General features: G+C 51.9%; 1 protein-coding gene across 2 annotated transcripts in view; it reads left to right on the top strand.

Moving 5' to 3' along the window:
- The window catches only part of AP3D1 (adaptor related protein complex 3 subunit delta 1), a 36,658-nt gene that overhangs the window by 4,597 nt on the left and 19,894 nt on the right, over window positions 1-12,167 (top strand). For both annotated transcript variants that reach the window (XM_084795488.1, XM_084795489.1), the window contains exons 2-6: window positions 4,693-4,788; window positions 7,353-7,433; window positions 8,784-8,864; window positions 10,706-10,813; window positions 11,458-11,587. In XM_084795488.1, the coding sequence (XP_084651614.1) occupies window positions 4,693-4,788; window positions 7,353-7,433; window positions 8,784-8,864; window positions 10,706-10,813; window positions 11,458-11,587 (496 nt within the window). The remainder of the gene's footprint in view (window positions 1-4,692; window positions 4,789-7,352; window positions 7,434-8,783; window positions 8,865-10,705; window positions 10,814-11,457; window positions 11,588-12,167) is intronic.

Here is a 12,167-nt window from a genome sequence, read left to right as displayed (position 1 = left end):
TGTAGCCCTGGCTGTCCTGGACTCACTTTGTAGATCAGGCTGACCTCGAACTCACAGAGATCCGCCTGCCTCTGCTTCCTGAGTGCTGGGATTACAGGTGTGCATCACCAGGCCCAGCAACAGCAGACACACTTAACTGCTAAAGCATCCCTCCTCTTTGGCCTTTATTCTTATGCCCCTCCCCCACTCTCTGCTGTGACTTCCGAGTCTACAAGGACTGGCTTAGTAGGTCTCTATCTCTAAGCTGTGGCCTCCAGCCACCTCACTCTGCTCTGCCTGCCTCTGCCTCCTGAGTGCTGGCATCAAAAGGCATATCCAACTCTCACACTTTTTTTTTTTTAATTTTAATTTATGTGCATTGGTGTGCGGGTGTAGATCTTGGAGTTACAGACAGTTGTGAGCTGCCATGTGGGTGCTGGGAATCGAACCCGGGTCCTTCGGAAGAGCAGACGGTGCTCTTAACCACTGAGCCAACTCTCCAGCCCCCAACTCTCACACTTTTGATGCTATTAAATAAAAACAGAAAGTATCCTTCCCACTTAGCTGCCCCCACCCCTTCACAGCAGCCACTTCCATGAGCACTGGCACTGCAGTCATGAGGCCTGACCTCTGTGCCAGCTGCCTGGCAGAAAGTTAAAAAAATGAAAGTGAAACAAAATCCACAGAGTACTTACACTGTGGGATATCTATCCCCAGCACTGCCCCTGGGTAAGTTTCTCTGCGTGCTTCTGGGGCTCCGCACCCCTGACTTTCAGCATTTTTGTAGACTTTCTCTGGGCACTAGCCCGTCTGTGTGCTGTGGTCAGCCCAGCTTGGTTGTTTCTGTAACTCTGGTGTAACTATCTGGTGGGTTTTAGCTGTTCCCCTTTGATGTTGTTCCAGAGGTCAGGTGGAGATGGCTTCCTGTGGCGGTGTCTGTGGGGCTGGGAGTTAGAGAGGGCCAGGGGACACTCCTTGCCCGTGTCAGTGCTGTTCTGTTGCTGGCTCTTGGAAGTTTTTAGGAACGAGAACCAGAAATGCTGCATGGCACTTGTGGCATCCCAGGTGAGGTCTCAGATCTCTCAGGAAGGAGGTGGATTGACCCCACTCATCGGTGACCTGTGTGTCAGAGGCCACCACTCTGCCCTAGCTAGGGACCGTGCTTCATTTACCACCATCGCCTGGCCTCGCTGTGCTTGGCTACTTCCATAGCTTGCTTCTGTCTAGCCACAACAGGTTTCTTCCGGTTAAAGCCCAGGCTTGTGCAATTCTGTGTCAGAGTCAGCAGCTGTCTGGGTCCTGAGTTGGACTTTGCTTGTTATAAATACTAGCTAAGCTCTTTGACAGGCTGAGGGGGTCAGGCTTGGTTTTCAGGATCTCACACTGTAGCCCAGGCTGGCCTTGAACTCACAGAGACCTCCTGCTTTTGCCTTTTAGTTACTGGAATGAAAGGGATGAGCCTGGAGGTATAGGAGAGGCCAGCCCTGCCATGCCTAGACCCAGGGAGCAGCCCAGGGAGGTTTAGGTGTCCCCAGCTTTGAGGATTTACACCCCCCCCCCCCCCCCGCGCCACTGGAAGGAGCTTTTTTTTTTTAATGTCTTGGGGGCTAGAGCGATGGCTCAGCGGTTAAGACCCACATGATAGCTCACAACCATTTGCCACTTTGTCTGTGTCCATGTAGAGATCAAAGGACACCTTGCAGAGTTGGTTCTCAGGATCATGTCTTTGTTGTTGTTTTTATTTTGTTTGTCATTTATTTTGTGGTAGGCTGTCACTGTGTAGCCCTGGCTGGCCTGAACCCTGCTTTGGGAACCAGGCTGGCCTCAAACTCACAGAGCTCCACCTGCTTCTGAGTGTTGAGGTTAAAGCAAGTGCCAGCATGCCTAGCTGGAGGGGCAAAGCTTAGTGTGGCTTCCCTGGCACTTGCAATGTGGGAGACTTGCAGAGAAGGAGCTGGCAGAGGCATGAGTATCATGACAGTTGGGATAAGGGGCACATGTTTGTACGCCATGTGTATGTACATAGTGTCTGCAGAGGCCAGAAGAGGGTGTTGCATCCCCTGTCACTGCGATTAGATAGAGTCTTTGTAGCTGCCAGTGAGTGCTGGAAATCAGGCCCTGGTCATATAAAAGATCAGATTGTGCTCCAGCCGGGTGCTGCTTCTAGAATTGTGGCTTTCTTTTCTTTCTTTCTTATTTTTGTTTGTTTGTTTCTGAGACAGGGTTTCTCTGTGTAGCTGTCCTGGATGGAACTCACTCTATAGGCCAGGCTGGCCTTGATCTCAGAGGTCCACCTGCCTCTGCCTCCCGAATGCTGGGATTGAAGGCGTGTGTTACCACACCAGCTGTAGTTTCCTTATTATTTTCTCTGTTCTTGGATTCAGGTTGCACAGTCTCAGCTCCTGAAAGATAATTCACTTGGTGAATTATTCCTCACACCCGTGAGTGTGTGTGTGTGTGTGTGTGTGTGTGTGTGTGTGTGTGTCGTGTGGTGTGCTGTGGCAGTCAGGACATGTCTGAGTGAGTCTCTGCTGTTGCTAATGTGCACAGGCTAGCTAGCCGATGAGCTCCATGTCGCTGTCAGTCACTGGGATCCCGCGTGTGTGCTGTTAGGATTTTAGCTCAGGTCCTCAGCTTGAACAGCACTTTACCAGGTATGCTTTCCTCCAGCCTATTCCTTTCTTTGTTGTTTTGTTGATTTTTGGAGCAGGGTTTCTCTGTGTAGCCTTGGCTGTCTTAGACTTGCTCTGTAGACCAGGCTGGCCTCGAACTCACAGGGAACCACCTGCCTCTGCCTCCCTAGTGCTGGGATTAAAGCTGTGTACCACCACACCTAGCTTCCTTTCTTTGTTTTTTGTTTTTTAAAGTTTTAAGTTACAAAAATTTTTATGTGCGTTGGTGTTTTGTCTGCATGTATGTCTGTGAAAGTGTCAAATTTCTAGGGGTTGGAGCTCTAGGCAGTTGTGAGCTGCCATGTGGGTGCTGGGGCTTGAACCTGGAACCTTTGGAAGAACAGCAAGTGCTCTTTTTTTTTTTTTCAGCAAGTGCTCTTAACTGCTGAACCATCTCTCCAGCCCCCTTTGTTTCTTTCTTAATTTGGTTTTTGAGTCGGACTTTGCTATGTACTCCAGGCTGTCCTGGAACTCACCACATAACACAGGCTAGCCTTGAACTTGAGGCAATCCTTCTGCCTCAGCCTCTCAGGTGCTGTGATTTCAGGTGTGCCCCACGAGATCTGGGCACTTTAGGTTGTGTTTTGGGCAGCAAGTGGCCTTCCCTCCTGAAAACCAGGGGGTACCGATTGCAAGCATGCTGGACCACTGCTCTGAGGATCTGGGTAGGCACTGCTGGGCAAGCAGAATTCTGCTACCCCTGGAGTTTCCATTTGGTTCTTTCTTCATCCCACCCTACCTCCGCCTGAGGTGCTGTCCCTTCCACAACGGGCTGGCCTTGAGTTCTTTCCCTTTTTAATCATTAACAGTCTGGCTTCTTTGCAGAGGGACAAGTCATTCCTACACCGGGGTGGTCCCTGAGGACCCCTGCCTGGCATATAGTTATTTGAGGCTGGCAGACTGTGGTGACACTTGTTCGATTGGATTCAGTCGAGATGGTAAAATTCAGGAAAGTACTCTTGAGTAGCTAGGCATGATGACCCACCTGTCATTCTATGGGGGACAGGAATTTAAAGCCAGCCCAGTTACATGGCTGTCTGAGTTACATGAGACCCTCTCTTGAAACAAATAAACTGGGCGGTGGTGGCGCACGCCTTTAATCCCAACATTGGGGAGGCAGAGGCAGGCGGATCACTGTGAGTTCAAGGCCAGCCTGGTCTACAAAGTGAGTCCAGGACAGCCAGGGCTACACAGAGAAACCCTGTCTTGAAAAGCCAAAAAAAGAAAAAGAGAAAAAGAAAAAAAAAAAAAGGAAGAAACAAACTTAAAGATCAAAAAATAAAAATAAAAACACCTGTGCTTTTGAGAGGTTGTTAAGCAGCTGTAGCTCTTCCTTAGGACCCCGTGCTAGGGACGAGATGCCATAGGGACAGCAACTACATCCACTACCAGAGAAGTCCACGCAGCTCCTGGCACATGGAAGCTGGTGTGCTGCTCTCACATGTGGCTGAGGGCATCACTCCATACCTGCTGTGTCCATACCTCAGCACCTCCCCCAGCTCATGCTGTCCTGGCGGGGGGTGGGGGGACACACAGTAGGAGACAGGGCTCGAGTCTGTCTTCTGGACTTGGTGCTTCAATTCTCGTGGGTCGACCTGACCTGTCTGGCCCAAGAAGTTGTTTGGTAGATTTGCAGAGCTTGTGCCGGAGGAGGCAGAAGGTGACTGCCAATGGTGATAGGGCTGTGCAAAGCAGCCCGTGGGAGGGAAGGGAGATCTCCGTGGCCCTGCAGCATCAGACCATACATACAGGAGAGGGCCTAGGTACAGCATATCCGCCCCCCACTGAAGGCTGTCACCTAGAGCAGTCACTGTGGCCCCTCCCAACTGCACATGTCTGCTTCCCACCTCTAGAGTCTCCTGTCAGTGGAGAATAGGTGCCCAGTTGGTCTTTGAGAGACAGCCTGGGAGCGTGTGCTCACCTGGCATGCACCAGCCCTGATTCAGGTCTCTGTGCCCCTGGGCTTGCTGGAGCTCTGTTGTCCCCATCTGACAGCAGCCTGGCCACTGACGCTTCCACTGTCCCTGCTGTCTCCACTCAGGCCAAGTACATCTCCCAGTGCATCGACGAGATCAAGCAGGAGCTGAAGCAGGACAGCATTGCTGTGAAGGCCAACGCTGTCTGCAAGCTCACCTACGTGAGTGCCCCGCGGCCCCGCCTGCCTGTGTGTCACCTGTCCATCACACCCCGCTGCTGTGCCCCTGCGGCCCCGCCTGCCTATGTGTCGGCTGCCCGTCACACTCTGCTGCTGTGCGCAGCACAAGGTTCATGCACGGTCCTACCTAATGCTTCTGTGGCCAGTACAGCTTGGGCATGTGCTGAGGGGCTGGGGAGCCTGGTGGGGAAGCTCAGGCTCTGAACTGTCCCTTTTGGCTGCAGCTGGACCTGAGTGTGATGCCTCCTGCCCCCATTCCTCCTCAGATGGGGAGGTGAGGGGCCATGCTGCATTCTCAGTACTGGAGTGTGCCACAAGGCTGTCAGAGGCTAGTTCACTATCCATCGCAGAAAGACTTGACCCTTTTTTTTTTTTAATCTTGTTTATTTTTGGGACAGGGTTTCTCAGTGTAGGCCTGGCTGTCCTGGAAATCACTCTGTAGACCAGGCTGGCCTCAAACTCACAGAGATCTGCCTGCCTCTGCCTCCTGAGCCCTGAGATTAGTGGCATGTACCACCATGCTAGCTTTTTCCATTTTAATTTCTTGTAAATGTATTGATTAATTGATTGGTTTTTCAAGATAAGGTTTTTCTGTGTAGCTGTGCCTGTCCTGGACTCACTTTGTAGACCAGGCTGTACTCGAACTTACAAAGATCCACCTGCCTCTGCTTCTCAAGGGCTGGGATTACAGGCGTGCACCACCACGCCTGGCTAAACATCTTTATTTATTATTGTGTGTACATTGTGTGTGGTGAGCTTATGGGTACAAGTCAACCTAAAGGAGTCACTTTTTTTGTTTTTTGTTTTTTGTTTTCTTAAGATGTATTTATTTATTTATTACATACACAGTTCGTGCTTGCATGCCTACACACCAGAAGAGGGCATCAGATCACATTATAGATGGTTGTGAGCTACCCTGTGGTTGCTGGGAATGAAACTCAGGACCTCTGGAAGAGCAGCCAGTGCCCTTAATCTCTGAGCCATCTCTCCAGCCCACTTTCTAAACTTTTTGACATAAAGTCTAAGTTAACTTTTGTAAAATTTTGTGGGTTTTTTTGTTTGTTTGTTTTGTTTTTGAGACAGGGTTTCTCTGTAGCTTTGGCTGTCCTGGACTCGGTTTGTAGACCAGGCTGGCCTCGAACTCACAGCGATCCGCCTGCCTCTGCCTCCTGAGTGCTGGGATTAAAGGCGTGCGCCACCACGCCCGACTCAAAATTTTGTTTATTTATTTTCTTTTGCACAGTCTCTCTGTGTAACCCTGGCTGTCCTAGATTTCTCTCTGTAGACCAAACTGGCCTCAGACTTATAGTGATCCTCCTGCCTCTGCCTCCCGAGTGCTGGGATTGAAGGTGTGCATTACTATATGTCTGGCTCTTTATTGGGGTTTTTAAAAAGTCTAATTTAGCCAGGCATGGTGGCGCATGCCTTTAATCCCAGCACTTGGAGGCAAAGGTAGGTGATCGCTGTGAGTTCGAAGCTAGCCTGGTCTACAAAGCAAGTCCAAGACAGCCAGGGCTACACAGAGAAACCCTGTCTCAAAAAACCAAAAACAACAACAACAAAAAGTCTATTTTATGTGTATTGCTATTTTGCCTGCATGTATGTCTGTATCACGTGTGTGTCCCAAGTTGGCTTGAATTTTCATTCCTCCTACCATAGCTTTCCAAGTGCTCAAATCACACACACCCATAACTGTGTGTGTCATGCTGTGGGGATTTTATACAGTGGCATCATGTTCTCAGTTGTGAGTGTTTATCTCTTAGTGTTATATGAGCTTGTGTTCTGAGACTTTATATATTCTAGAATCTTTTTCCTTGTTAAATTTTTTTAAGTGCTGGGTAGAAACTCAGTCCCTCACACATGCCAGTCAGGGAGTCTTGTGCTGCCACACCTCAGTGCCTCACTGGGGGATTCTAGACAGGGACTCCACCCCTGATCACACCCCTAGCCCCTCACTTTAGGGGGCTTATGGTGGGGGCTTCACCCCTGAGGAATTGTCCCTCTGAACCACCTTTAGCCTTGTCTGAGTCATTTGTTGAAAAGAAGATATAAAAGCCCCCAGAGGTGGGGCTAGAGAGATGGCTGGTCCTGAGACAGGAGGTCCTGAGTTCATGCCCCCCAAAGTACCTGGTAGCTCACAGCCATGTACACTGGGATCTCACGCCCTCTTCTGGCTTGCAGGTGTACATGCAAATAGAGGACTCATGCATAAACTAACTCTTTTTTTTTTTTTTTTAAGTTTTTTGAGACAGGGTTTCTCTGTGTAGCCTTGGCTGTCCTGGACTCACTCCGTAGAGCAGGCTGACCTCAAACTCACAGAGATCTGCGTGCCTCTGCCTCCTGAGTGCTGGGATTAAAGGTGTGCACACCACCATGCCCAGCAATAAATCTTAAAAAAATAAGTCCCTGGAGGTTTGTGATGGATAAGTTTATAAGACTAAATGCCTTTTGTTCTTCCATGTGTGGTATGAATGTTCTGGTTATGGCTGAAACATTTGTCCCACTATCTCCTAAGTAAATCACTGTCTCCATTCTTCTCTTATTAGTTACAGATGCTTGGGTACGACATCAGCTGGGCTGCCTTCAACATCATCGAAGTCATGAGTGCCTCCAAGTTCACGTTCAAGGTGAGGACCTAAGATGCAGGGCAGCCAGGTATGCTGTGTGAGGCCCCTGTGCTGTTCCTCCCAGCTGGCACTCACATGTGCAGGTGAATTCCTGTCTCGGTCTCAGCAGTGTGGCTCAGTGCCGAAGCTCTCCAGATTGCAGTAGCTCCTACTGCGCCTTAGCCCCACAGATGGAACCCAGCCTCTCTCAGCACTACGCTGAGGGAGCTGCTGTTGCCAGGGAGCGAGACAAAACCAAAAAGCATGATGCTGAGTATGGGAGCACACTCCTGTTATTCTAGCATGTGAAGGCTGAGACAGGAGGATTGCTATGAGTTCTAGGCCAGTCTAGGTTACAGAGTGAGACCCTGCCTTTAAACAGCAAGAAAGAACACCATGAGGAGCCCTGCTGAGGCCTCACCCCTATTCCCTCAAGCATTAGCCGGTCCCACACCCAGGATATCCAGCTGTAATCCCAGCACTGGGGAGGCTGAGGCCGGAGAATTGCATATTCTGTGCCAGCCTGGGCTACTGAGCATAAAAGCACTCCCACGGTTTTACTTGTCTGTGGCTTGATAACCAGGACATGGTGTTTTCTGTGACATTGCATCAGTGACACATGGTGGGATTTCTGTTTCTGTTTGGTTTTGGTTTGGTTTTGGTTTTCTTATTTGTTTTGGTTTTTTAAGAGAGGGTTTCTCTATTTATCCCTGGCTGTCCTAGGCTCGCTTTGTAGACCAGGCTGGCCTCAAACTTACAGTGATCCACCTGCCTCTGCCTCCCGAGTGCTGGGATTATAGGTGTGCGCCACCACGCCCGGCTTGATACTGGTTTGTAGGAGTGGCTGCTGTTTTTAGTCTTCCATGCTGTGGGCTGGCTTCAGATCCCCAGTAGCTGAGATTGGTCTTGAACACCAGTATTCTGCCTCTCCCTCTTGAGTGGTGCCATGACAGGCTGTGAGGCCCAGCTGAAAAGCACTATTGTCCCAGGGCCTCTGATAACTGATTATGGGGTCATTGTCATGGTAGGTCATTTCCCCTGTCACCTGTGCACATGTGGCATATGCTGAGTGCACCCAGCCTAGCCCCTAAGCAATTCTCTTTTACGGAGGGATTGGATAGTATGTCTTGAGAGCCAGGGTGCTGCTGCCTGTTTGGCAGTGTGGGCAGAACTGTCTGCACGTGCTCGGAGAGGCAGTAGGGGAGGATTCCTCGGATCCCTGTGTCCCAGTGCCCCATCCCCCTCAGTAGGAGCTCCTTTGGAGATCCGGGTGCCCTGCATCCATCACCCTCAGTGTCTCCAGGTATTTGGGTGGTCCTGATGGGGCTCAAGGTGGCTCTGGCTCTGATGCTGTGGCTGTTGACTCTGCAGCGTGTTGGCTACCTCGCAGCCTCCCAGTGCTTCCACGAAGGCACCGACGTCATCATGCTGACCACCAACCAGATCCGCAAGGTAGGCCCTGATGCCTTCCTGCCCTGTGTGCGCTGCACTCCACCTGTCTGGGGTGGCTCTTCAGGGCACTGACACTGCTCACATTCCCCATGCCTCAGCACATGGCACATGTGGTCTTAGCAAGCGTGAGCTAAGGGCTTGAGGGCTTGAGCCTGGAGCTTTGCATGTGCACTCCCCGTTGCCGTGTTTATTACTGCAGGGCAGCTACAGCCTCCCCAGCCACACTGCCCATGCTGCTGCCTCCCATTGCCTGTCAGTGTCCTGTCCCCTGATGGTCAGTGAGTGACTCAGTGAGTCAACCAGCCCTCCTTGACCATGCTGTGCCCCTTCTGCCTGCCGTGTGCACCTGCCTTTTCCATACTGCCAGCTCCATTATAGTTCCTGTCATAGGGCACAGCCTTCATCAACAGGGCTGGACCAGGGGCAGGACTCCTGCTGCAGCTGGGGCTGGGATTCCAGGAGTGTGTTGTGGGCAGGTGTCAGGTGGAAGAGGAATCAGTAGATAGGAGCCACAGTAACATAGCTAGGCTTGTGGTGCTGATGAGGACAGAGCCTCGCTGAGGCAAGGGTGAGGTTAAGTGGTGTCATGGTCACAAGCAATGTGGGCAGTATCTGGATTATGGGGTCAGTGTGGCCTGAGTGACTCAGAGCAGTTACCTGGGCTAGCAAGGGTCTGAGTGATCAGGGCCTTCTAGGAGCAATGGGGGCCTAGGTGGGTGGGGCCTTCTAATTGTCCTGGACTTGAGTAGCCAGGCTCTGGGAGGGAACTAGGAAGAAGAGGAGTGGCTACAGAGGTGAGCAGGTTTGCGGCTGGACTTAGGCCAGCTCTGGGATCAGCATTTTGCTCTCTTGGTGCCTGTAGTGTGAGGCCGTGGGTTAGGCCTTCCTCCTTAAAACATGTAGATCAGCTCCATAAGAGAAGGTTAAGGAGTTACCACTGTCCTCAGCACTTGCTGACTGATGTCCTGGCTGGGACCTGATGTCTGTCTAACTGAGACCTGCTTGTTGACTCAGCACAGGCCTGTGTCCCTGGCCTCTGCAGCTTCTGTGCAGCTTGCAGCAGCCTGGGACCTGGGGAGAGAGCTCTCAAGGCCAAGCCTCAGGCTGTTCTGCCACATCTGCTTGCCTTCCTGATGCCATTCCTACTAGGAGGGCAGTGATCTCAGGGCTCCCACTGCTTTCTTCTCTGTCCCTCTGGGAGGTGACACTGCGAACTCTGGCCATGAGGGCAAAGAGCTTATTATAGCTTCTGATGCTGGTTTGAGCCCACTATATAGGGAAAGGCCCTAAAGTTCAAGCATTCTGTTAGCTATGAGGCCAGCGCTCCCCATGTGCAGCATAGCTGGGGATCCTTTCGAAAGTGGATGTAGCACCTACAGAAGTGCGTCCTCTAGTGATAGGTCTTAGAGACTGGGAGGAAGTTGAGGGAGGTGTGGACAGCTGCTGGCCTCAGTCTTCTGCCTCCGGCCCCTACTTATTAGAAGGATGAACTCAGCATTGGCCCAGAGCATCTCAGCTCAATAAGGGCCAGAGGATGGTCCCTGACACCATGGGGAAGTTGCCAAGTAGAAACAGGTCCCTACAGCATTGACAGGAGCCAGGAAGTCCTTGCTCAGGAGTTGTGACTTGCAAAATAGCCTCTGTCCCCAAGGAGCCCAGACCTGGTGGCCTCCATGCAGAGCCTTCTGATCCTCCTCCTCCTCCGACCTGTGTTCCAGTTCCTTGATGACATAGAGGAGCTGTGAACTGCCCCCTCATGCTGAGCTGCAGGGTAACTGGGATACAGACATACAGATAAGTCTCAAAGGATTGCCACTGACCCTCCTGTTGTCCCCTTGCAGGACCTGAGCAGCCCCAGCCAGTACGACACTGGAGTGGCACTGACTGGTCTGTCCTGTTTTGTCACTCCAGATCTTGCCAGAGACCTGGCAAATGACATCATGACTCTGGTGAGTTTCTGTGTGCCTGCCCCACCCTTTTCCTTCATCCAGCCATGGCCAGAGCCCAGTGCTGAGCCCTCACTCTGAGAGTGCTGCTGTGTGGTCAGGTGGATGTGACTGAGTACAGGGTGTGTGTGTGTGTGTGTGTGTGTCAGTCAGAGCCTGCTGTCCCCATCCAGACATAGCAGAGACCTGTTACAAACAGAGCTGCAGCTGTTGTGACAGATTGCCCCGGCCCACCTGGTAGATGTCTGGCTTGTGAGGCTTTCCAGATAGTTGCCAGCCCTGTGGACTAGATACCATGTAGGGCTGCATGGAGCCCCCTGGAGCCTTATGGGCTAAGGGTTAGTTCCTGCCTGTGCCAGTGTAGAGACTCGAATGGAGGAGGCTCAAGTGAGGGCGGTCTGGAACGGGGCCACACGTTATAACCACATCAGTTTTCACAAGTGACTATGGCCCTCTGTGGGCCCAGCACTGATGATGAGGAGGGAGGCTGGCCTGGGCTGGTGTCATTGCACCTGCATGCAGGCAGATCAGAGGGTGGGGGGTGGGGGTGGGCGCAGGGCTTGCTCTGGGTGGTTTGGAGGGGGTGAGACATGGAAGAGTCAGGGGCACTGGGCAGTGAGTCACCAGCCACCCTGCTGTCCCCGCAGATGTCTCACACGAAGCCATACATCAGGAAGAAGGCAGTGCTGATCATGTACAAGGTGTTCCTCAAGTACCCTGAGTCGCTGCGTCCTGCCTTCCCCCGCCTCAAGGAGAAGCTGGAGGACCCAGACCCAGGTTGGTGATGGGAAGCTCTGCCCAGCCAGTTCCTGGAAGGACAGGAGGGTGGGGGATGGTGGGAACATGGGCATGGGTCTCAGCTGCAAATCCCCTCCGATCTGCACTGGTGATGGATAGCAGCCACGAGCCACAGTACACATGGTAAGTTGAGACTCCATGGTTCACAGGGCCTCAGGTCCTGCCTGGACTGAATGGATAGTCAGGTCCAGCACAGCCAGCTTGCTAAGAGGGCAGTAGGGCCCAGGGGGCCCCTAAGAGCTATGTAGCTGTGGCAAGTGAGTCAGTCTTGCTCTCTCCCACCTCTGCAGAGCTAAATGAGCAGGTTCGGGTACTATAGACCTCAGATCCAGTGCAGGAGCCCTGAGGGGCTGGGGAGGCTTTTTTTTTTTTCCTCTCTATCTCTCAAGACAGGGTTTCTCTGTATAGCTCTGGCTGGCCTTGAACTCAGACAGCTCCGCTTGCCTCTGCCTCCCGAGTGCTGGAATTAAAGGCGTGCGCCACCACTGCCAGGCTGTGGAAGTTTTAAATGTCATTAAAGTTGTAGTCATTTAGGATTTGAGCACACGAGCACCTCCTA

Source organism: Acomys minous, assembly GCF_964271855.1.
Source record: "Acomys minous genome assembly, chromosome: 9".
NCBI classification, from domain to species: Eukaryota; Metazoa; Chordata; class Mammalia; order Rodentia; family Muridae; genus Acomys; species Acomys minous.
This window is presented reverse-complemented; position numbering and strand designations above follow the sequence as displayed.